Source organism: Xenopus tropicalis, chromosome 2 (assembly GCF_000004195.4).
Source record: "Xenopus tropicalis strain Nigerian chromosome 2, UCB_Xtro_10.0, whole genome shotgun sequence".
Lineage (NCBI taxonomy): Eukaryota > Metazoa > Chordata > Amphibia > Anura > Pipidae > Xenopus > Xenopus tropicalis.
Window position 1 is genome coordinate 26,550,576 of NC_030678.2, and position 22,130 is coordinate 26,572,705.

General features: G+C 41.2%; 1 protein-coding gene across 1 annotated transcript; it reads left to right on the forward strand.

Moving 5' to 3' along the window:
- Nucleotides 1–2,473: 2,473 nt before the first annotated feature.
- On the forward strand, nucleotides 2,474–21,432 carry liph (lipase, member H). Its single transcript, NM_001011098.1, is given in 10 exon segments — nucleotides 2,474–2,599; nucleotides 8,623–8,999; nucleotides 11,433–11,541; nucleotides 12,504–12,605; nucleotides 13,210–13,299; nucleotides 13,904–14,071; nucleotides 15,793–15,888; nucleotides 17,766–17,877; nucleotides 19,434–19,607; nucleotides 20,381–21,432. Coding segments are annotated over 10 exon segments (1,383 nt in total). The 5' UTR covers nucleotides 2,474–2,532; the 3' UTR covers nucleotides 20,469–21,432.
- The last annotated feature ends 698 nt before the right edge of the window (nucleotides 21,433–22,130 follow it).

Consider the following 22,130-nt stretch of genomic DNA (forward strand, 5'->3'; position numbering starts at 1 on the left):
AAGGTAACTATTTCCTTTATAAACCCTCCGGTACTTTCCAAGATGGCTGACTGGACACAAAATAGAAAGGACATGAGTAATAGGGATATACAATGGCAGTTTAATGGCTGTGACTTTTACGTTGTTATATAGGGACTCCCAGAAGCCTTCAAAGAAGAAAGTGGTCTATATACCTTAAAGCAAACATTAAACTCCAAGTATCACACTATTCCAGAATGTCCTTATATGACCCCAAAAAGACATTTGGCTCTGTCAGAGCAACTCCTAATTGCTCTTAATTTGACCACTGCCCTAAATAATACATTAATGCACAAACAATAAATAAAACGGCACCCACCCACAAATCAGTGCCTACCTGAAATATATCATACCCATGAGCTGTCACTTTATAAAGAAATTATTTTGCAAAACTATTTTAAAATAATTGTGATTTTAAACCATATTATTGTAGTTTCAGCTCTGTGGGCAGAGATACAAGAAGTAAATATATATTCAGTGTAGAGCTATATAATGATGACTGCATTGTGTTTACCATTCACTGCTCAGTATATTTATTATTCCCCTGTCAGCCCCCAACACTAAGGGGCACATTTACTAACCCACGAATCCGAATCCGAATTGGAAAAATTCCGATTGGAAAACGAACATTTTGCACTTTTTCGTATTTTTTGCGATTTTTTTGGCGCCTTTACGACTTTTCGGAAATTGTCGCGACTTTTTCGTTACCAATACGATTTGCGTGAAAAAACGCGAGTTTTTCGTAGCCATTACGATGCGCTCGTATCTTGTCGCGACTTTTTCGTATTGAGCGCTCGTAAGCGGCAGGCGAAACTTTCAGACTTAGCATGATTTTGGAAGCCTCCCATAGGGCTCAATGGCACCCTGCAGCTCCAACCCGGCCCAAGGAAAGTCTCCCATAGGACTCAATAGCACCCTGCAGCTCCAACCCGGCCCAAGGAAAGTCTCCCATAGGGCTCAATGGCACTCTGCAGCTCCAACCTGGCCCAAGGAAAGCCTCCCATAGGGCTCAATGGCACTCCGCAGCTCCAACCTGGCCCAAGGAAAGTCTCCCATAGGGCTCAATGGCACTCTGCAGCTCCCAACCCGCATGCCCACCAAGGACAAGTCTCCCATAGGGCTTCAATGGCACTCTGCAGCTCCAACCCTGGCCCAAGGAAAGTCTCCCATAGGGCTCAATGGCACTCTGCAGCTCCAACCCGGCCCAAGGAAAGTCTCCCATAGGGCTCAATGGCACTCTGCAGCTCCAACACCGGCCAAGGAACAGTCTCCCATAGGCTCAATGGCACTCTGCAGCTCCAAACCCGGCCCAAGGAAAGTCTCCCATAGGACTCAATGGCACCCTGCAGCTCCAACCCGGCCCAAGGAAAGTCTCCCATAGGACTCAATGGCACCCTGCAGCTCCAACCCGGCCCAAGGAAAGTCTCCCATAGGGCTCAATGGCACTCTGCAGCTCAAACCCGGCCCAAGGAAAGTCTCCCATAGGGCTCAATGGCACTCTGCAGCTCCAACCTGGCCCAAGGAAAGTCTCCCATAGGGCTCAATGGCACTCTGCAGCTCCAACCCGGCCCAAGGAAAGTCTCCCATAGGGCTCAATGGCATTCTGCAGCTCCAACCCGGCCCAAGGAAAGCCTCCCATAGGGCTCAATGGCACTCTGCAGCTCCAACCCTGCCCAAGGAAAGTCTCCCATAGGACTCAATGGCACCCTGCAGCTCCAACCTGGCCAAAGAAAAGTCACCATACTGAAGCTTGAATGAATCTGAATCTTTCGTACTCGGCGCGAAGGCTACGAAAAAGTCGCGACTTTTCGCGCAAGTAGTAACGCTACGAAAAAATCGCCAGATTTTGCGCAACATTCGGAATGGCAACGAAAAAGTCGAGACAATTTTCCGAAAAATCGCCAAATACCGATCATTACGAAAAAAACGCATTCGGACGCATTCGGCCCGTTCGTGAGTAAGTAAATGTGCCCCTTAGTATTTAAATGAATAAAGCTGTTAAGCTGTAACTCTATTCTGTTATGTGTTAGGACCCTTATTTTACAGAGGACCCAAATTACATTGGCAAATTATCTTGGCAAGTGGCAACCCAAAATCTGGCTCAGAACCAGTTATGTGCCTTGTTTTACTGACTATATTCTGCTATAGGCGAAAGAGCCACTTTATTCAGGGGATCACTCTGAATAGCATCGGGATGCATTTTTTGGGTTCCTGAGATTAGGAACCCCTGGTGTAGAGTAAAAAAACCCAAGTATTTTATATGTGAAAGTGCAAGTAAATGAATGGTTAACTGCATGGAGCTGAACTAACAAAATCCACCCACTGAATGAAACTGCCTCTCCCTAAAGGGGCCGGCCTTAGCTCAGGTAGCCTAGAGTAGACTGTCACTTCCAACACTGGCAACAGGAGCTTTGCTGCTCAGCATATAGACATCATAGGATCCCTCATTCTCCCGGCTCTGTCATCCCAAACACCCCCCCACTTTCATGACACCTGAGCGCTGAATCTGCCCTTATGCTGCTGAGGTTCTACTTCAATGGCCTTCTGTTTGTGGGCTGCCTGCTGTCCTGGGGGAGATCAGGTAAGTGCAGTTGGTCAGTAACTCATTCACATCCCTGGATACTGTATGCACAGCTGCACCCTTTATATCTCTGGCTTTTGCTGAACTACAACTCTCAGAATTGTTAGTTAGGTACTGGGCAGACACTTGGGGCTCAGTATGTAGACATATGTATATTTGAATATTTAAGAGCAGTGGTTCACCTGTTTACTTACCAATCACATTTGTATTTGTTCTTTTAACCATTTCTCTGCCAGGGGTTGCTTAAGATAGTTAATCAAAAGTGGATTCTAGGTTTGGTTGCGACGGACAGTGGAGAATCTATTACTTTGGCAGGGAAAATGTTGACAGTGCTTGTTTGTCAATTTCCCCAAAGAAGAGTATAATAAAAAATATAAAAAAATAAGGGTAATTTTACTAAAAGGCAGTTACCATTCCACAGTAAGGGCTTTTAAATGTGTTGACACTGGACTGGCCCACTAGAGTACCAGGTGGGCCCCAGCTTTGGACAATTCCCATCAGCTTTTCCTTGTTTCTACCATGGGTGTAGTAGTAAAGTTAAGCCATATGAGGAATGCACAGATTAGACCTGTACCTGGGTATTAAATACAGCGTCTGACCTAGTGTAGGGATATATATTTAGCCTGTTGCTGCTGGGTGTGAGGCACAGATATGCTTATTCTGGAATGTCAGTACAGTAGGCACATTGCTCCGCATTCCAGTGCTGTGTTATCACTCCCATCTGTTTAAAGGACCAGCACAACCACAGGCAGAACAAGTCTTTTCCTTAATCAGTGGGATAAACATAATTAGCTTTAATTGTCCTGCAGGGAAAACATTCCTTCTGGTATTTGCATTTCTTTGTACCCTGCAATGCTATCTAACAATAATAATTATAGCCCTAATCCTTATATAATGGGGAATTAAAGTTTATTTTGTCGGCCATGGGAAACAGCATGGATTGTACAAAAACAAAAAATACCTTAACTCGCACACCCTCGGCTCTCCTGACAAAGGGGCTACTTTGTGCCTCGAAACGTTGCATTTCCGTAATAAAGCTAATTAAAGGGCTTGTCCCGTATACAGCTCCAGAGTGCCAGTGCTAATTTTTCTAAACAGCATGGATTGTGCATTGGCCTGTCAATTCCGTGAATGAGAATGCCAGGTAGAAATAAAATCACAGGTTAAATTTGTATTGAGATTTTTATTTCCCATAATTCCCCAGACTATTTTCTTCATTAAAAAAACCCTAAAGACCAGTGCTCCCACATTTTTGAATTCAGATGGGTGACACAAGGAGAGGGAAAATTATACGTCTTTTGGGTTGCCACCTGTTTGGCTTTAATTTGAACAGTTTGTTTTTCTTGGGGCTGTTTGGGTCTAAACTTTCTAATCAGGTTTCAGTCTTGGGGAACCCAAACAAAAATCTGACCATTAAATATTAAGATACAGGTACCTATGTCCCATAGACTCAATTATAAGCAAATAATTCTAATGTTTAAAAATTATTTCCTTTTTCTCTGTAATAATAAAACAGTACCTTGTACTTGATCCCAACTAAGATATAATTACCCCTTATTGGGGCAGAACAGCCCTATTGGGTTTATTTAATGGTTAAATGATTCCCTTTTCTCTGTAATAATAAAACAGTACCTGTACTTGATCCCAACTAAGATATAATTACCCCTTATTGGGGGCAGAACAGCCCTATTGGGTTTATTTCATGGTTAAATGATTCCCTTTTCTCTGTAATAATAAAACAATACCTGTACTTGATCCCAACTAAGATATAATTACCCCTTATTGGGGGCAGAACAGCCCTATTGGGTTTATTTCATGGTTAAATGATTCCCTTTTCTCTGTAATAATAAAACAGTACCTGTACTTGATCCCAACTAAGAAATAATCCTTATTGGAGGCAAAACAAGCCTATTGGGTTTATTCAATATTTAAATGATTTTTAGCAGACTTAAGTTATGGGATCCAACTTACGGAAAGATCCCTTATCCGGAAAACCCCTGGTCCCAAGCATTCTGGATAACAGGTCCCATACCTGTACTTTGATTTTTTTCAATATGGCTTAGTTATCTTTAAATACAATTAATTACCTATTATTACAGAAAGAAAAAGCAAATCAGCCAAAAATGAGGGATTGTTTTTATAAATTAGTATTGCTGTATTTCAGAGCTTTCTAGATAACTGTTTTTCTGGATACTAGATCTTGTCCCTTTTATTAAAGAACTGGACTTATTATTAGGCAGAAAATAGAGTTAGGTTTGTCACATGTCTGCAGGGCCGGATTTCAAAACCGGCCGCCCCGAGGCCACCCCCGGTCGCACGCCCCCCCTCCAAGTGCGCGTGCATGCGTGCGCTCGTCACAAGCGGGAGTGCGCATGCGCGGGGGGGGGGTTGCGCATGTGCGAACAGCAGGGGGGCAGGGGGATGCAAGCAGGCATGTGCCGTAAGCCAAACACATATTTTAACATTTTGGTGCGGCCGCCCCCAGGTTTCTGCCGCCCTAGGCCCGGGCCTTTGTGGCCTCTCCACAAATCCGGGCCTGCATGTCTGGTGTTGAACTGGATATCCCAGTTTTTCAAAGGACCGTCAGGTTTTAAACTTTCTGGAACAGAGTTCAGTTGAGAATATGGCACTTGTGCCTTAAACCTTATAGTTATTTAAAAAAAGGTCAGAACAGATTTAGCATTTAGGTAAATTATTACTTGGACTTTACTGAAAGCTGTGCACTGTGGGCACAGAAAAATGGCACTGTGGGCACAGCATTAGCAATTGCAGCTGTGATTGCTTAGAGCAGAGATAAAGGAATACTGTCATGGGAAAACATATTTTTTTCAAAACCCACAAGTTAATAGAGCTTCTCCAGCAGAATCCTGCATTGTAATCGATTTTTCAAAAACACAAACAGATTTTTTTATATTTAATTCTGAAATTTCACATGGGGCTAGCCATATTCTTCTTTCCCAGGGTGCCACAGCCATGTGACCTGTGCTCTGATGAACTTCAGTCACACTTTACAGCTGCGCTGCAAGTTGGAGTGATATCACACCCTCCCTCGCCCCCCCTCCCAGCAGCCGATCAGCAGAACAATGGGAAGGGAGCAAAATAGCAGCTCCCAGTAGGTATCAGAGTAGCACTCAATAGTAAGAAATCCAAGTGCAGCTTGGGACTCCTCCAGTTCCATGGGAGTACATGGCAAATGAACCATTTTTTAACTGAACTAAACTTTGTTAAAGTGCCCACACAACACAGAAACCCCTAATATACCTATCACTGTAATCTTTCCCTTCAAAATGTATAAATAAATACAATTTTATATGCTGAAATCCAGCTGCAAAACAGTTTTTCTCTTTCTGTATTATTTGAAATCATGGTAGGGGAGGAGGGACTAAAACACTGATGTTACAAACTGTAACAACTTCTCCACAGCTTACAGACATCATGCAGGAACTACATAATCCATAATGCATTGCCCTATGATGTTCCCCCTTTCACATAACAGTAGTCACATAATTCATCTTTCCACAGAAAAATATTTTCAGTGCCCCCAAAACACTATGGAGATAATCTCCATATAATGAGGTTACTCTTTGCTCAAGGTACCATAGGGCATTGTTCATTCTTGGTTTCCCTATCAGTGACAGGGTCTGCTTCCCCCACTTCCCCCACAATCCTAGGGCTATCCACAGTGCAGCAGTACCAAGGCCTAGATGATTGAAGGCGTCCTTTGAACATTAAGGGGCTCAGACCATGCTACTTCATCAGGGCAAGTCTCGTTCCTCTAAGGGCTCTGGGACACGGGGAGATTAGTCACCCGCGACAAAACTCCCTGTTCGCGGGCGACTAATTTTCCCGAGTTGCCATCACCTGCCATCCCACTGGCGAAAATGTAAGTCGCCGGTGGGATGGCACACGCGGCGGCGCAATTTCGGGAAATCCCCGAAAAAGCCTCGCACGGCAACTTCAGCGATTTCCCGAAATCGCGCCGCCGCGTGTGCCATTCCACCGGCGACTTACATTTTCGTTGGTGGGATGGCAGGTGATGGCAACTCGGGGAGATTAGTCGCCCACGAACAGAGAGTTTTGTCGCGGGCGACTAATCTCCCTGTGTGCCAGAGCCCTAATAAGGCAAACTGCTAAATCTATTCCAGGTGCTGCTTGTAATACTCATGATACTATCTGTTTGTATATATATATATGTGGGTGTGTGGTTTAAAAAATCAAAGCAATCCTGTAGTGTTTGATGTATGATGGTCAGATATACAGGTGTTTATATACTGTATAAATGTGGGACCTGTTATCCAGAATGCTAGGGACCTGGGGTTTTCTGGACAAGTGGTCTCCATACTTTAAGTCTAATAAATAAAACCATTTAAATAAACCCTATAGGATTGTTTTACCTCCAATAAGGATTAATTATATCTTAGTTGGGATGAAGTACAGGTACTGTTTTATTATTACAGAGAAAAAGGAATCATTTAACCATTAAATAAACCCAATAGGGCTGTTCTGCCCCAATAAGGGGTAATTATATCTTAGTTGGGATGAAGTACAGGTACTGTTTTATTATTACAGAGAAAAGGGAATCATTTAACCATTAAATAAACCCAATAGGGCTGTTCTGCCCCAATAAGGGGTAATTATATCTTAGTTGGGATCAAGTACAAGGTACTGTTTTATTATTACAGAGAAAAAGGAAATCATTTTAAAAATGTGAATTATTTGATTAAAATGGAGTCTGTAGGAGATGGGCTTCCCGTAATTCGGACCTTTCTGGATATTGGGTTTCCAAATAACAGATCCTATACTTTTATATAAGATATTTCATATAATATATACAGTATAATATTGAACTACATTTCAATAATCTACCTACAGTTCGAGAAGTATCCAGGACAGCAGGCAACTTTTTAAATCTCACTCTAATTTGCTTTTAGGATAAACCCTCCCATGGGATTTTCTTGGTACCCTGTGAGGGTAGAACACATTACAAAGATACCTATGGACATGCCTCTATTTGTGCACCCTTTCTTGTGCAGCATGGGAGTACAGCCAGAAAATATGTTTCCTAGACAATACTGAGAATTGCCTCTTCTAAAACACACATAGACACAGTTATCAGTAAATGATCAGCATTGTCTATTTTAGTAGCCACGACAAGTAGCTGCTACTAGTAGCTCCATGTGTCTTCACCCTTATGCCCTGCCAAATGCCTTGTTCCATCAATATCAACAATTGACAGATCTACTGTATATGATTACCACCACAATCCTTGAGCAGAGTCCAGCAGCAGTTATTGCCTGTCTTGAAATGATTTTCAGCCTATTAGCATGTTGGAGTTGGAATGAAGCTGGCCATACAAAATAAGATCCACTTGTCTAGTAAGGTTGCCAAATGATCTTTCACCCTTATGGCCATCTTGAGTTGGCAACCCTCAGGCCAATGATAGGACCATAACAATGGTGCAGGTGACTGGGATCAATAAGCCAATGTGGTCTTTGCCCAGATGGGAAAAATTAAACCTGCCCTTTTGATATCTGGTATATCTGGTAGTGTATAGCCCGTGTATGTCCAAAAAAAGACTCTATAGAGGATTATCCATTACTGTTAAATCATGTTTTCAACATGGTTTTCCTTGAGTGCAGCCTGAAACATTTTAAATCTTTGTGGTGCATCTTCAGTATGTCCCCAGATTAGCACTTTTATTCAGTATTTTCTTAACCCATTAAACTGTAAATTATTTTTATTGCATTAAAGTGAAAAAAGGAATCCGGGTCTTTCCGTGCTTATATCCCCAGATGAACATTTGTTACCTGAAATGTGTATTTCTTAACTACGAAACTGTAGTATGCTGAAACTTAATTCTAATTCTAGTAGTGGGCTGGACTTTGATACTATCATGGCAGTTTACAGGGATCTTAAAAAATAAGTTTAATTCTCTTCCATTTCAAACAACATTATTAAAGTAGTTTTGGAAAAGGGATCCATGAAAAAAATAAGTTCACTTTTCATTTTCTTCCTGTTCACAGATACAGAAGAACAATGCCATACCTTTACAGATCTCAATATACACAACTCCATTATTGGAACGGGGCTGAAAGTGCAATTACTCCTTTATACGAGAGAGAACCCAAAGTGTGCCCAAGATTTAAATGTAGACAATTCTACGGGCTTCCAGTACCTGAATGTTACAAGGAGGACTGTTTTTATTACCCATGGCTACAGGCCAACAGGGTCCCCGCCAGTATGGATAGACGATATTGTAAAAAAGTTTCTCGATATCCAGGATTTCAATGTCATCGTTGTGGACTGGAACCGCGGAGCTACGACTGTCTTGTACCATAATGCTGCAGCCAATACAAGAAAAGTTGCAGACATTTTAAAAAGATTTATCGACAATATGCTGGTAAGGGAAACACTGAGAAATATGGATTTCTAATATGGATAATGTTGCCTCATTACAGCAACCATGGCTGCTGCCACTGAAGTACAAATATACATATATGGCCCCTAAGCTTAGCTTCCCAACAGCTGCCCAAAGCACACTGGGCATGTGCACAACTCTGAAGGCCTGCATCATAACTGTTACAGAGATGTTGAACCTTCTGGTTGGTGCATTATGTTAAGTACATAAAGTACAATATTTCTAGCCATGTCCTTTTTAGGGCTTAGTCCTCCTTTAAAGGTGGGCATATAAAGGCTGCTAAAAGTGGGTATCTTATTGTTTCATGCATGGGGTCTTCCCAACAGTACACCTGATACATATCTGGAGAAAATCAACCAGGGCAGGTTCGAAAATCCTACTGGATTAGGGCTAAATGAATGGGATTATTTCCTCTTCTGATGGGTCTCCCAAGACAACAATCGTGATCCAGTCCTTGACCTAGGGGCTAAGGTTGGTCATCCCAAATGGCCCAGGGTGTTGGTGGCAAATTTAGCAAATTTAGCTAAAGATCCTTTGTTTGGCATGTATGCCTAGCTTCTAGCTATCTTTATAGCAAAGACATCAGACTACAGTGGTCTAGCATCATATCTGAAACCCTGTTCTTTAGTTTCCTGCAGAATTTTGGGCCTTATAATAGATTCGTTAGCAGAGTGACTGACAGAACAGAGTTTAAGACCACCATACATCAGACTTGGGGAATTGTACTAATCAGACTTGGGATATTGTACAAGAAGTCGTACACATGTATGGCCACCATTGCATTGCTCTATTTATTGGGGCCACAAGATGGGAGGCTGCTGGTAGAAATAACAAAACTTGAACATGGGAGATTTGTTTCATTTTACCACAGAACTGATTTCTTTTACATCTATAAAATGAAAGCAACTAAGGAAGCTGATTAAGAGGGAAACCCCAATTTTGCTTGAAGGAAGGGGCATTTTTATGAGTGTAAAAGAATTCCTGCACAAGTTGCAGGACTGGTTTAATCAGTCACCTGGGTGAAATGTAGGTGCGTAAAATAGGGATGGGCCATTTCTTTGTGACATAACTAAAAATAATTTAATTAGCAGTAGCCAGGCAACTAAAAATAGGCATGTACAATGTTAAAAGCAGGCAAACAGGCACTTTAAATACAAGGGCAAGAAATAATAATCAGATCAATTAGAAAAATGAAGAATAGCAATAACCTGGGATATCCAGTATATAAATGTGCAGCCAGCCAGCCTTAGCTACCAAGCCTCATGTTACAGCTACTATTTACTACAAAGGTGTTGGGTTCCGAAAGGCCATAGAATTTCCCATCAATTATTTATTTTCCTCATTTCATAGTATTTCACATAAATTATTTCTATTCATCATTACAATATATGATCAGAGATGAGTTGGATTAATTGAAGAAATTGGTTTGGAAAAGGAAAAAATACAGTTTTATAGCTAATCCTGTCTAAATGCTGTTGTTTCACAGCCGACCCTCCAGATATGCCTCTGTGGTTGTTGATGGATGGATGCAGTGGTGCTCTCTGCTGTAGAAGAGCCTAAATTTAAAAAGCCAAATATTGGCTCTTAAAGTTACTGGGAGCGGCTTTTTGCCATCTCTGAGGCTATGCCCTCACCTTGGCCTATGGTAGCAGCGTCCTTCTTACTAAGTGCTCATCTGAGCATACTTGCTATAGGGACCTGAGAGAAACAAAGTCCCAAAAGGTAAACTTTCCCTTTTAAATTAAACTCAAACACATCCCTCTCCTGTGTTATCTAATGTGCAGCTCAAGATGGAAAGCAACTGACACTGTATACCGGACCCTCTAGTGTGACCAGTCGTTGTTCCCGTAGGTGAACTGAAAATAGCGTAAAGCTAGTCATAAACAACAACCTGGTCTAACAAGAGGATATTTGACTGTTTTTATTAAAAAAAAGGGAAATTTTTACCCTCAGGCCCATGATTGATTCCCATTGGGAATGGCATCAGCTATATCTTTGGTTCTATGTTATTCCTGGGAGAAGGGATCTTCTGCCGTGGCTGGTCAATATCTCACCCATATTCAGACCGTACTGTAGCATTATCTGGGGTGGGTATCATTAGTCCATTAATGAGCCAATACATTGCTTAATACTGGTTGAGAGGCAGCTCTTCTTCCCCATTTCTTACTGACTCAGGTTGTCCTACTAATTTGCTTCCTGATGGGTCCACTGAAATATAATGAATATTTCCTAGAAAGTTTGGTATAAAAGTGACAACCTGTTTTTTAGACACATAGTCACAAGCTGCTTGGTGGAAAGAGAACCATCAAAATTCCTAGAATTTAAAAATGTTAAAATATTTGTTTGTCATTTTATTTGCCTTTGAATGAGTTAGTTGGGAGCCCTTTTTATTTCTGATTTATTTTATTCTAACAGAGCCAAGGGGCAACACTGGATTCCATCTACATGGTCGGAGTAAGCCTTGGGGCACATATATCTGGATTTGTTGGGAAAATGTACAACGGCTCTATTGGGAGAATTACAGGTGATACATGAATGTCAATGTCTATAGTGCTGTGCTGATTTATATATTAAAATGTCAAAAAATACTTTTTCTGTTATAAAAGAAACTTTATTTCTATTTTTACTTGTAAAATGCTAAAGAAGAAGGAACATGAATAGGAGCAAGCACCCACATGAGGCCATCTTCATCTTTCAGTTTTACTGAAAGTCTCATATCTTTAGAATGAATACATTTTGTTGAAGTGTGTATCTTCTTGCAGGGCAATGACTTAAGAATAAGGAAAACAAGAACGTTTAATACATTCTGTCCATGTGGAACCTTTCCCCATACCAACCTCTGAGCGTTATATCATGTTATAGGAACCAGGTCCAGACTGGGATACAAAATAGGCCCTGGACCAAAGTACAAAGAGGCTCAAACAGTCCCACAACAGCCTAATTAATGGTGACTGTGTGTGGCAGTGTGTAGTAGCCCCTTAATCTACAGATTGCCAGTCTGGGCCTGGTAGGAGCCTTTATCTGCAGTAACCCTGCCCTAAAGGTCCCCATACACGGGCAGATTGTAGCTGCCGATATTTGTCCCTTGGACCGATTTGGCAGCTTATCTGCACGTGTAGGGGCAGAAATGAGGGGCCTGGCCGACCGATATCTGTCCTGAAATTGGCCAGATCTCGATCGGCCAGGCTAGAAAATTCCGTCGGATCGGGGACCGCATCGGCTTCTTGATGCAGTCCCCGAACCGATTGCCCCTTGCCGCCAGTATGGCCCCAGGGCCAAACGATCTAATTATTTGTTTTTTTTAACTACACGCTCCCTGATATCGCCCACCCGTAGGTGGGGATATCGGGTGCAGATCCGCTCCCTTGGCGATCTCGCCAAGTGAGCAGATCTCAGCGTGTATGGGGACCTCAAGAGTAAGTTTGTGTATCTGCAACTTTCATCATTAAACAATGGACACATTTGCATTGTCTATTTATCCTACAGGCCTTGATCCCGCAGGACCACTATTTAATGGGAAGCCCCCAGAAGAAAGACTGCACTATACAGATGCCCAATTTGTGGATGTGGTTCACTCAGACACTGATGGTAAATGCATCTTCATGTGTTTTAAAGTGGTTGTAAACCCAACCATAACGCTGTCCCACTGCGCCCCCTAGTTTTGCTATAGAAGTTGCCGAAAAACTTAATTATAGATGCAAGGAAATTCACCAATAAGAATTCTACTGACAAAAAATCTCATTATAAGTGCAAGAGAAGTGACCAGTGAGAATGCGGATTCCAAGAACTATGTCAGGCATCTTGCTGTTATCTTACATATAGAGATAATTATGTCTTTTTCCCTTTATTATATAACACAGGAATCAGACAATGGGGATAAAAAACTTGTTCAGTGCTGGGAAACAGGGAGCCAGAGTTACAGAGATCAGCTGGGATTCTCACTGGAGGATTTCTTGCATTTTAATGCAGCCACTGACCCTGAAGATTTTGGGAAAAGTTTTATTGTGCAATATTGCTTTAAGAATACAACCCTGATGTTGCTGGACTACAAGTAACCCTTTAAACAAGTCCTCTGCAATTAACTAATCAGAGTAATGTGGGTTAGACAGCAGGAAGGTGATTTGTTTAATATGCTGTTATTGAGCTTATTTCTGTGATTTAAGGGAGATTAACATTATTTTTGCCATTCAAGGGCTCGGGTACAAGGAGAGTTTGGGACATATTGATTTCTACCCTAACGGAGGAACTGACCAGCCTGGCTGCCCGAAAACCATATTAGCTGGTAATTCAATTTGTTTTTAATAATGCCTAGAAATCCTCATGTAATAATTGAAGAGCAGGCCTTTGTATGCAAAAAGAAAAATGGAAAAATATCAATTTGTTCTACTGCCCAAACTTTACCCTTTCCTAGTAAGCAGATAGACTGCAGAGACGATCCATTTAAATTGCTATACTGGCAATTATAGTATAAAATTAATTAACCTATGTATATTATAGTGTGGTATGTATAATATGTATTTGTTTACAATGCCTATATATCATTGTGCATGATGTTTATAAATATATAAAAGTTTACTATGCAAATATACCCATTGTGCTTGTTGGCTCAGGGGTATGCATTGATTTATTTAAACTGAATAAGCAGGAAGGGGCTGTGGCCCCAAGAGATCCCATTTTGTGGATATCTTGGTACGTCAGTATGTTATTCCTGCTGTCCAGATGTACGCTGCAACAAGTTTTCACGAAATGAAATGACAAAATAAAAACAAATCTCCTTTATTTTACTTTTCCTGAAATGTACATAATTTTGGAGTGACTGAAAAGTCAACTCAATGCACATTAATATACTGTAAGTAAATCATATTTGTCTCCATTTACATATATAGGGTCTGAATATTTTAAGTGTGATCACCAGCGATCTGTGTTTTTGTACATCGCCTCGCTAACAAAAAGCTGCGACCTTGTTGCTTTTCCTTGCAAAAGCTACAGAGACTACCGGATTGGAAACTGCACTGACTGCAAGGAATTCCTGCCCCTGTCCTGCCCAGTTTTAGGTACTGTGTTTTGGTAATTCTAAGGGTAATATAAATATCTATAATGTTTGATAAGCAATATAGACAATGATAATGGGAGCAGCTACAAATTTATTTTAGCAAATAGCCCTGAAGTGTTTAGGAGCGCAATACTGAGTGCATAGTTCTGGAGGTAGGGGCAGATTTGTAAATAAAAAATGATAATGGATTGGGGGGAAATAGTTATCAATGTCAAAGTTTCAAGGGTAAGAAATTTGAGTAGTGCTATAGGTTTGGGAGTATAAGTAGGAGTACATAGTGCTGTAGGTTTGGGGGGATAGGTAGGAGTACATAGTGCTATAGGTTTAGGGGTATAAGTAGGAGTACACAGTGCTATAGGTTTAGGGGTATAAGTAGGAGTACATAGTGCTGTAGGTTTGGGGGGATAGGTAGGAGTCCTGCCGTAGCTCCTTAAGTCATCAGTAGGTACTCCTCAACAGGTTACAGACCCTGTGCTGGCTGTACAACATTTCCTAATTCAAATACGAATGACCCGGAGAGTAAGCATTTTCTCAGTGGATTAGTGTAATACAGTATATTGAGACATCACAGCACTACATGTTTTGGTTAACAGCCTTCCTCAGGTGCATATATGAGTGACATAAGTAAACAAATACGCCAGCTCCATAGTGTGGCCAGGTGTATAGGTTATCATTAGACATAGGTGTACTGCCACCTAGTGGCCTACTCCTTAAAGGCACCTTGGTAGCAATAGCCGTTCAGAATAGGTAGGAGTACATAGTGCTGTAGGTTTGGGGGTATAGGTATGAATACATAGAGCTGTTGGTTTGGGTGGATAGGTAGGAGTACATAGTACTGTAGGTTTATAAGGGGTATAAGTAGGAGTACATAGTGCTGTAATTTTGGGGGTATAGGTATGAGTACATAGAGCTGTAGGTTTGGGGGGATAGGTAGGAGTACATAGTGCTGTAGGTTTATAAGGGGGTATAAGTAGGAGTACATAGTTCTGTAATTTTGGGGGTATAGGTAGGAGTACATAGTGCTGTAGGTATGGGGGGACAGGTAGGAGTACATGGTGCTATAGGTTTGAGGGATAGGTAGGATTACATAGTGCTGTAGGTTCGGGAGTACAAGTAGGAGTACATAGTGCTATAATTTTGGGGGTATAGGTATGAGTACACAGTGCTGTGGGTTTGGGGCATAGGTATGAGTACATAGTGCTGTAGGTTTGGGGGTATAGGTAGGAGTACATAGTGCTGTAGGTTTGGGGGTATAGGTATGAGTACTGTACATAGCGCAGTAGGTTTGGGGGTATAGGTATGAGTACACAGTGCTGTAGGTTTGGGGGTATAGGTATGAGTACATAGTGCTGTAGGTTTGGGGGTATAGGTAGGAGTACATAGTGCTGTAGGTATGGGGGGACAGGTAGGAGTACATAGTGCTGTAGGTTTGGGGGTATAGGTAGGAGTACATAGTGCTGTAGGTTTGGGGGTATAGGTATGAGTACATAGTGCTGTAGGTTAGGGGATAGAGTAATTAGTGCATAGTGCTGGAGTGATTACAGACATTTATATAGATTTAAATAGATCTAAAGCACTGGAAGCAGAGAAATGAGCACACAGTATGGAATGTTTAGCAGGTACTAATTAGATGGGTATTACCAGATTAAATGTATATCATTTAGTTTTGCTTTAAGGTCTTTGTGGCAAAGTTTTCTTTCACATTGGATGTGTGTTTAACAGGGTTTTACGCTGATAAGTGGAAAGATCATCTAGTGAAAAGGAATCACCCGGGGACAACAGCTTTCTTTGACACAGCGGCTAAGGATCCATATTGCAGTGAGTGAAATTGAATTTGCATGAAACAAAAGCTGCCAGACTGCGATAATCACAGCTTGGGGGGGGGGGCATTTGCTTGGAACGCTGATTGCAGGGCACCGTAGTGTGAGCAGAGAATAGCAATGATGTGCGGCTGTGCCAGGCATACACTCCCCTCTCCTGTTGTGGTACAGACAGAGCTGAGTCAGACAGGCGTTTCTATGCCCAGTGGGACCCGTTTACTGGATGGTGCACTATTTAATTGTGCAGTGATCTTTAATCTTTTCTGTAGTGCAGGGGCATTCAGAGTTGAATTATCTCCGGCACTCACAGGATTGCTGATTTGCCCTTTAGCTGTCCTTACCATGTCCCAGTGGGCAATGTTTCCTATAGAATTACCAGGAATGAAAGAAACATAAAGGAGAACTTGATGAAAAACGGAATCACGTTACATTTGCACACAACTTTGCACTTGTGCTAACCTTTTGTGCATATCAGCAATTCCAGATAGTGGGCCAATAATCCATTATATGACATGTTGAAGTTCCAGATTATAATGATGTCATCCAGAGAGGACAATGGAGAAGTCTGGTGGCCATCAAAATCCCTTAAAGGAACAGTAACACCAAAAAATGAAAGTGTATAAAAATAATTAATATATTATGTACTATTGCCCTGCACTGGTAAAAGTTGTGTGTTTGCTTCATAAACACTACTACAGCTGTGTAGCCATGGGCAGCCATTTAAATTGAAAAAAGGAGAAAAAGGCACAGGTTACTAAGCAGATAACAGATAAGTAGCATAGATTCCATTGTATTCTACACAGTTATCTGTTATCTTTTTGTGTAACCTCTGCCTTTTCTCCTTTTTTCAATTTAAATGGCTGCCCCCATGGCTACACAACAGCTATTTCTATTAACTACAGTAGTCTTTCTGAAGCAAACACACAACTTTTACCAGTGCTGGGCAACAGTACATTATATTTTAATTATTTTAAAACATTTTTATTTTTTAGTGTTACTGTTCCTTTAAGGAGCCAGACCTGCCTGTGGGCCTCCAGTTGGACTGCCCCAAATAAAAAGTTACTGCATCATGTTTTTTCCTGTACTTTCATGTTCATTGCAACTTAAACCCAAGTGCTGATCTAATGGTGAAGACACACATAGCTACTAGTAGCAGCTAATTGTCACGGCTACTAAAATAGAAAATGCTGATCATTTACTGATAACTGTCTCTATGTGTGTTTTAGCAGAGGCAATTCTCAGTATTGTCTATGGCAGGGTATTTTCTGGCCTTTTGTAATCGTGACAAGTAGCTGCTACTAAGTAGCTCCGTGTGTCTTCACCCTAACGGTTCTGCCTGCATTGATGGGTTGAAGAGATGTTACTTCCGGGGGTTCCCTATGTTTGTTGCACCTACACTTGCAACTGACTCCCACCCAAGGAAAAGTAGTCACCATACAGAGTCCCTGGGGCACTGCTTGAAATTAATTTGGCCAGTTGGTCACAGCAGTAAACTATCAGCATTGCTTCTGACCTTCTGCAGTCCCCAAGTACTTTCCTAACATGGCCAAACTTGGGGCTGGTATTCATACGTATTTTTTCCTGTGCTCCACTGCAATGGCATTCTCCTACATTCCATTGCAAGTGAGCGCAGAAAGAAGCGTACCCCAGCGTACCCATGTAATTGTGAGTGACTGTAGGATCAGGGGATCAGAAGACCCTAGTTCTGGGGAACTCATGACTTCAGAACATGCAGATTATATAAATATAATTAACACAAGTGTATATGTATATTGTTAGTACTTGTACACATATACCTGAAGGTATCTGCTGATGTTTATATCACAAGTAGTGTCTATTATGTCATCCTATATTTTTACTTATGTCATTTTACAGTATTTCATTATTATCTGGATTTCATGACCTGGAGCAGCCAAATCAGAAGGGGCTATATTACCATTAAACTGACATCTCTTGACGGGAATGTAACTGAGTCAAAGCTGGACAAGTGAGTGGCAGCTATCATTAACTTTTTAATATGATGTCGGCACTGGTTTTCTAAGACACTTTGCATTAGGTCATTATGCCTATCTTGTTGCAAGCAACTAGGTGGTGGTTTCAATGACATACAGGAAAGTCTCCAATCAGATGCTTAGTAATGCAAAACTATATGGTTTATGGATTAGCAACAGAGAATGGCTAATGGGGTTTACTCGAATAGAACCTCCACCTACTCGAGTGTAGAGTGCTCCACAATTGTGCTTTAAAGAATGGTACCAGCACAGAGTAATATATTATGATCTAGTAGGTCCCTATGACCCTATTTTTTTACTCTATAACCCTTGTTTGTTAAATAATTCAAAGACCCCTATATAAATAAATGATAATGAGAGGAGAAAAGAAAACCGAGCTGGCAGTAACCCTTTCAGCAATTTCATCTTTTTCCTTGTGTGCCTCCACATTTCTGTAAATCAACCTGACCAACTTGTGGCCCAGAAAGGGTGGCATCTGGCTTGCAAAGCTTTAGATCAGTGGGTAGACTTCAATGAGAAGGCGAACTTTGAAACCTAGAAAAGCCATTTATGGCCAGAAAACTGATTTTAAAGTTGTTTAAAGGGTGCCACAACCTGGACAGTGGCATGCAGGAGGGGGATCAAGGGCAAAAATTTCTCTGAAAAATACGTTGTTGTAATCAGTAATCAGAAAATAAAAGCAGTCCTTACAAGGACTATTGGGTTACAGCAGATGATCAGCAGGACAGCTGTCCCCAGCAGCTACATACAGAGCAGTAGAAAGTAGATTACTAGTCAGCAATGCTACCTAAACTGTCCCTCAAACCCCTGCACAGCTCTCTCCCTATGCTAACTCATCAAGCACACACAGGCAGAATGTAAAATGGCTGCTGGGCTTCGGTTTAGATATGGAAGGGAGTGGTCCGGGGGTGGTCCAGGAGGGAGAGCTGCCTGATTGGCTGCCATGTATCTGCTGGCTCTGGGGTGAGAGGTCAAAATTTGGCTCCAGCTAAGGCGAACCCAAAATTGCGAACATCGCTAAAAGTTCGCGAACTTGCGAACTTGCGAACACCCGATTTTCGTGCGAATTAGTTCTCCGTTGAACAGTTCGCTACATCTCTAGTGGTTGCCAAACTGTGGGACTGGTGCCCCAGGGAGCCTGAAGCGTTAGGGTTTGGACTGAAGGCCAGCAAAGGTGAGATTTGGGGAGAATGCCTATTTGTTCTCCAAGATAAATTCAAAAGCCCTGAAGTTTGAAGGTCAATGTGGGTGAGATATGGGGGAACAAGATTTTCTCAAACTAGAACTTTGACTGATACACCAATATTTTCCAGTAACCTAAGTGGGGTACTTTCCTGTCTTTACTCACAAAATGAACTACAGGCTAGTCTTAAGTAAGTTCATTTGCCTCCAACAAACCTCTGAGGGACACCTTGCACACTCTACACTAATTTTCCTGTATCTTTGTGACTTTTGCAGCCTCCATAATTAGATGCTTCTGGCAAGAAAAACGGTACTTCACACTGACCTATATGTGACTTTCCTCTTGTAGGGATGCTGCAGTGTTTGAACAGTATAAAGAAGAGAGCCTGCTTGCCAAATTTGACCAAGATATGGACCCAATATCCAGAATTTCTGTCACCTTTACAACTGGATCTGTCATAGGCCCCAAGTATAAACTGAGAGTTCTGAGAATGAGGCTAAGACCGTTCACTAACCGAAACAGGTAAAACAGGATTTGTAATGGTTGGGATAAAAGGGAAAGACCAAATATTGTCATTTCATGACTTGTCTATCATATGCCTAAATATAGTGCCAGTTGACAGCATCTAGGGAAAAGTAAATTCCAAGCATATTTTTGAATATTATTGAACCAATCATAAGACTTGGCTGCAGCAGCAGCATACCCACAATAACTAAGCCATGCTGGGTAATGATTAGTCAGCTATTCTTGCTTTTGCAACCTCATCAGTCAGAATACTCTCCTCCCTATGATTAATTTTTATTCACTATTTATAAAGACTGCATATTTCATAATGCACTGTGAGTTCTTCAGTTTTAGGGAAAACCAGTACAAGAAGTGGTACTAAAGAAAGTGCATGACTTCATTTAGGTTGCCAATATGTTAGCACGCCTGGCTTAAGGTGGCCGTACATTGAAAGATCCTCTCATTTGGCAGTGTCCCCAAACAAGCAGATTTTAGGTGGCCAATATTGGGTTGATCCAATCTTTTGGCCCTGGTGACAAACAATCAGATCTCAATTGCCACTGTGCAGGCTGTCAGATTAAGATAATCAAATCTGCTCGATCGACATCTTGCTGATATTTGCTCTGATATGGGTCAGGTAGGCCCATCAGAGGGACCTCTACTCGGTCCATCAGCAGCTTTTTATAGGTACGTGTTGGCTTTGAATAAAATATTTTTTTATAGCATAAGAATATGGAATGGTTTGTGTGTGTGGCCTTGATATCTTAAAATTATATTTTGTTCTCTTTTAGACCCATACTGTGTCGTTATGACTTTGTGCTACTGGAAAACATAGAGACAGAATTTATTCCAATCCCCTGTGAAGACACAAACCTTTAATTGGAATGAAAAACCTCTGAAACTCCATCTGACAGATCAATGTACATCTCAAAAAATGTTTCATAAATGTGTTCATTTTAGAGCCAGTTGCTCCATTACAGATCACTGGATATCAACACAAATATAGGGTATGTATCCCCTTGCACATTTTGGGGGTGTCTCCTGATATTTAAGGCGTGAGCCTGGGGAAGATGACGATTGCGGCCATGTACCTGTGTAGCTCTATATATTCAGATCTGTTTGCACATACAGAAGGCTGGAAGGCAGTAAATGAGTGCCGGCATAGGAAAGACTACAGTAGGCTACTTATATATTATACAGTTCCTGTGTACAGTATAAGCAAAGCCTTAAAATACTCTATACTGAAGGAGTTCAATATTTATTTTAAAATGCGACTCTCCAGTCTCTGTATATAAAATGAAAAGTTGTAACTTTTGTACAATTAATGGCTGGCAGATCCTGTGTTTCGATTTCTGTTCTTCAACATGTTCTGCTGCATAGTTCTGAGAGCTGATTAAAATGGGGAATCTGATGTTTGATGGAGAAGCTGTGACTGCAATTAGTATTTAAAGTTCATTCACTTGCAGTTCCTCATCTCACCACTCATGAATGGAGCATCTCCCAGAGAGAGCAGAATCCCTCATTTCAATTAAATGGTAGAATTTAACAACATATTTTTCCATAACAGGGTTATAACACCTGAACCTGTAGGAAATGTGTAAAGTTTAATGAAAATGTGAACACTTTGCTATATCACGGGCATTTATACACTGTTTTATATATATATATATATATATATATATATATATATATATATATATATATATATATATATATATATTGTCTTATTTTTATATTTATATATCTGTGATTGCAAATGATGAAGTTCTAGGAAATGTGAATAACTGCATAAACATTACATTTGTACGGTTTTGTATATAATAAATTATTCATGTTGAACAGGTATTGACCTAACTTATTGTATGAGTGTAACATAATGGCTATGCTGGGTGCTTGGTGTTTGTTATTGTCCTTCACTGGTGGGGTGTGTATGTGTTTGGGTGGGAATTAGGTCCATTGTAGTTTAATGAAAGACTAAAGCTGGCCGTACACACACCGATAATATCGTACAAAACCTCGTTTTGTACGATATTCGGTGCGTGTTTGGCAACTCGCCGAGGCGACCGATATCGCACAAGGCTGGTGATATCGGTGTATATACTCCGATCGGGCACCATTGAAGGCGCCTGACCAAAATCTCTCTTCAGGGCTGAATCGACAGAAGGAGGTAGAAATCCGATTGCTTCTACCTCCATATCTGACAATTCAGCTATGAATGTCAGTGAAGGGTTGGAACGATCATTCATGCTTCCGATGGTCGCACAAAAGATGGAAAATTGCCACGTGTGTGGCCAGCTTAAGTTTATTTTTGATTTTGGAAATCAGTGGGGTTGCTAGCTTTCTAGGCACAGGCCCATAATCAGTTTTGAGTTGCTAATGCTACGCTATGGTAGAAGCATTGTTGCAGCAGCTCAGTAAACCATAAACCAATGAGATATTTCCTTTCATTGTTTTTATTACATTATGGCAGCCAGTACTAATCCTTTTGGGTTACTGCATTAATGCAGACCTAGATTTAAAGGGACGGTAACACCAAAAAAT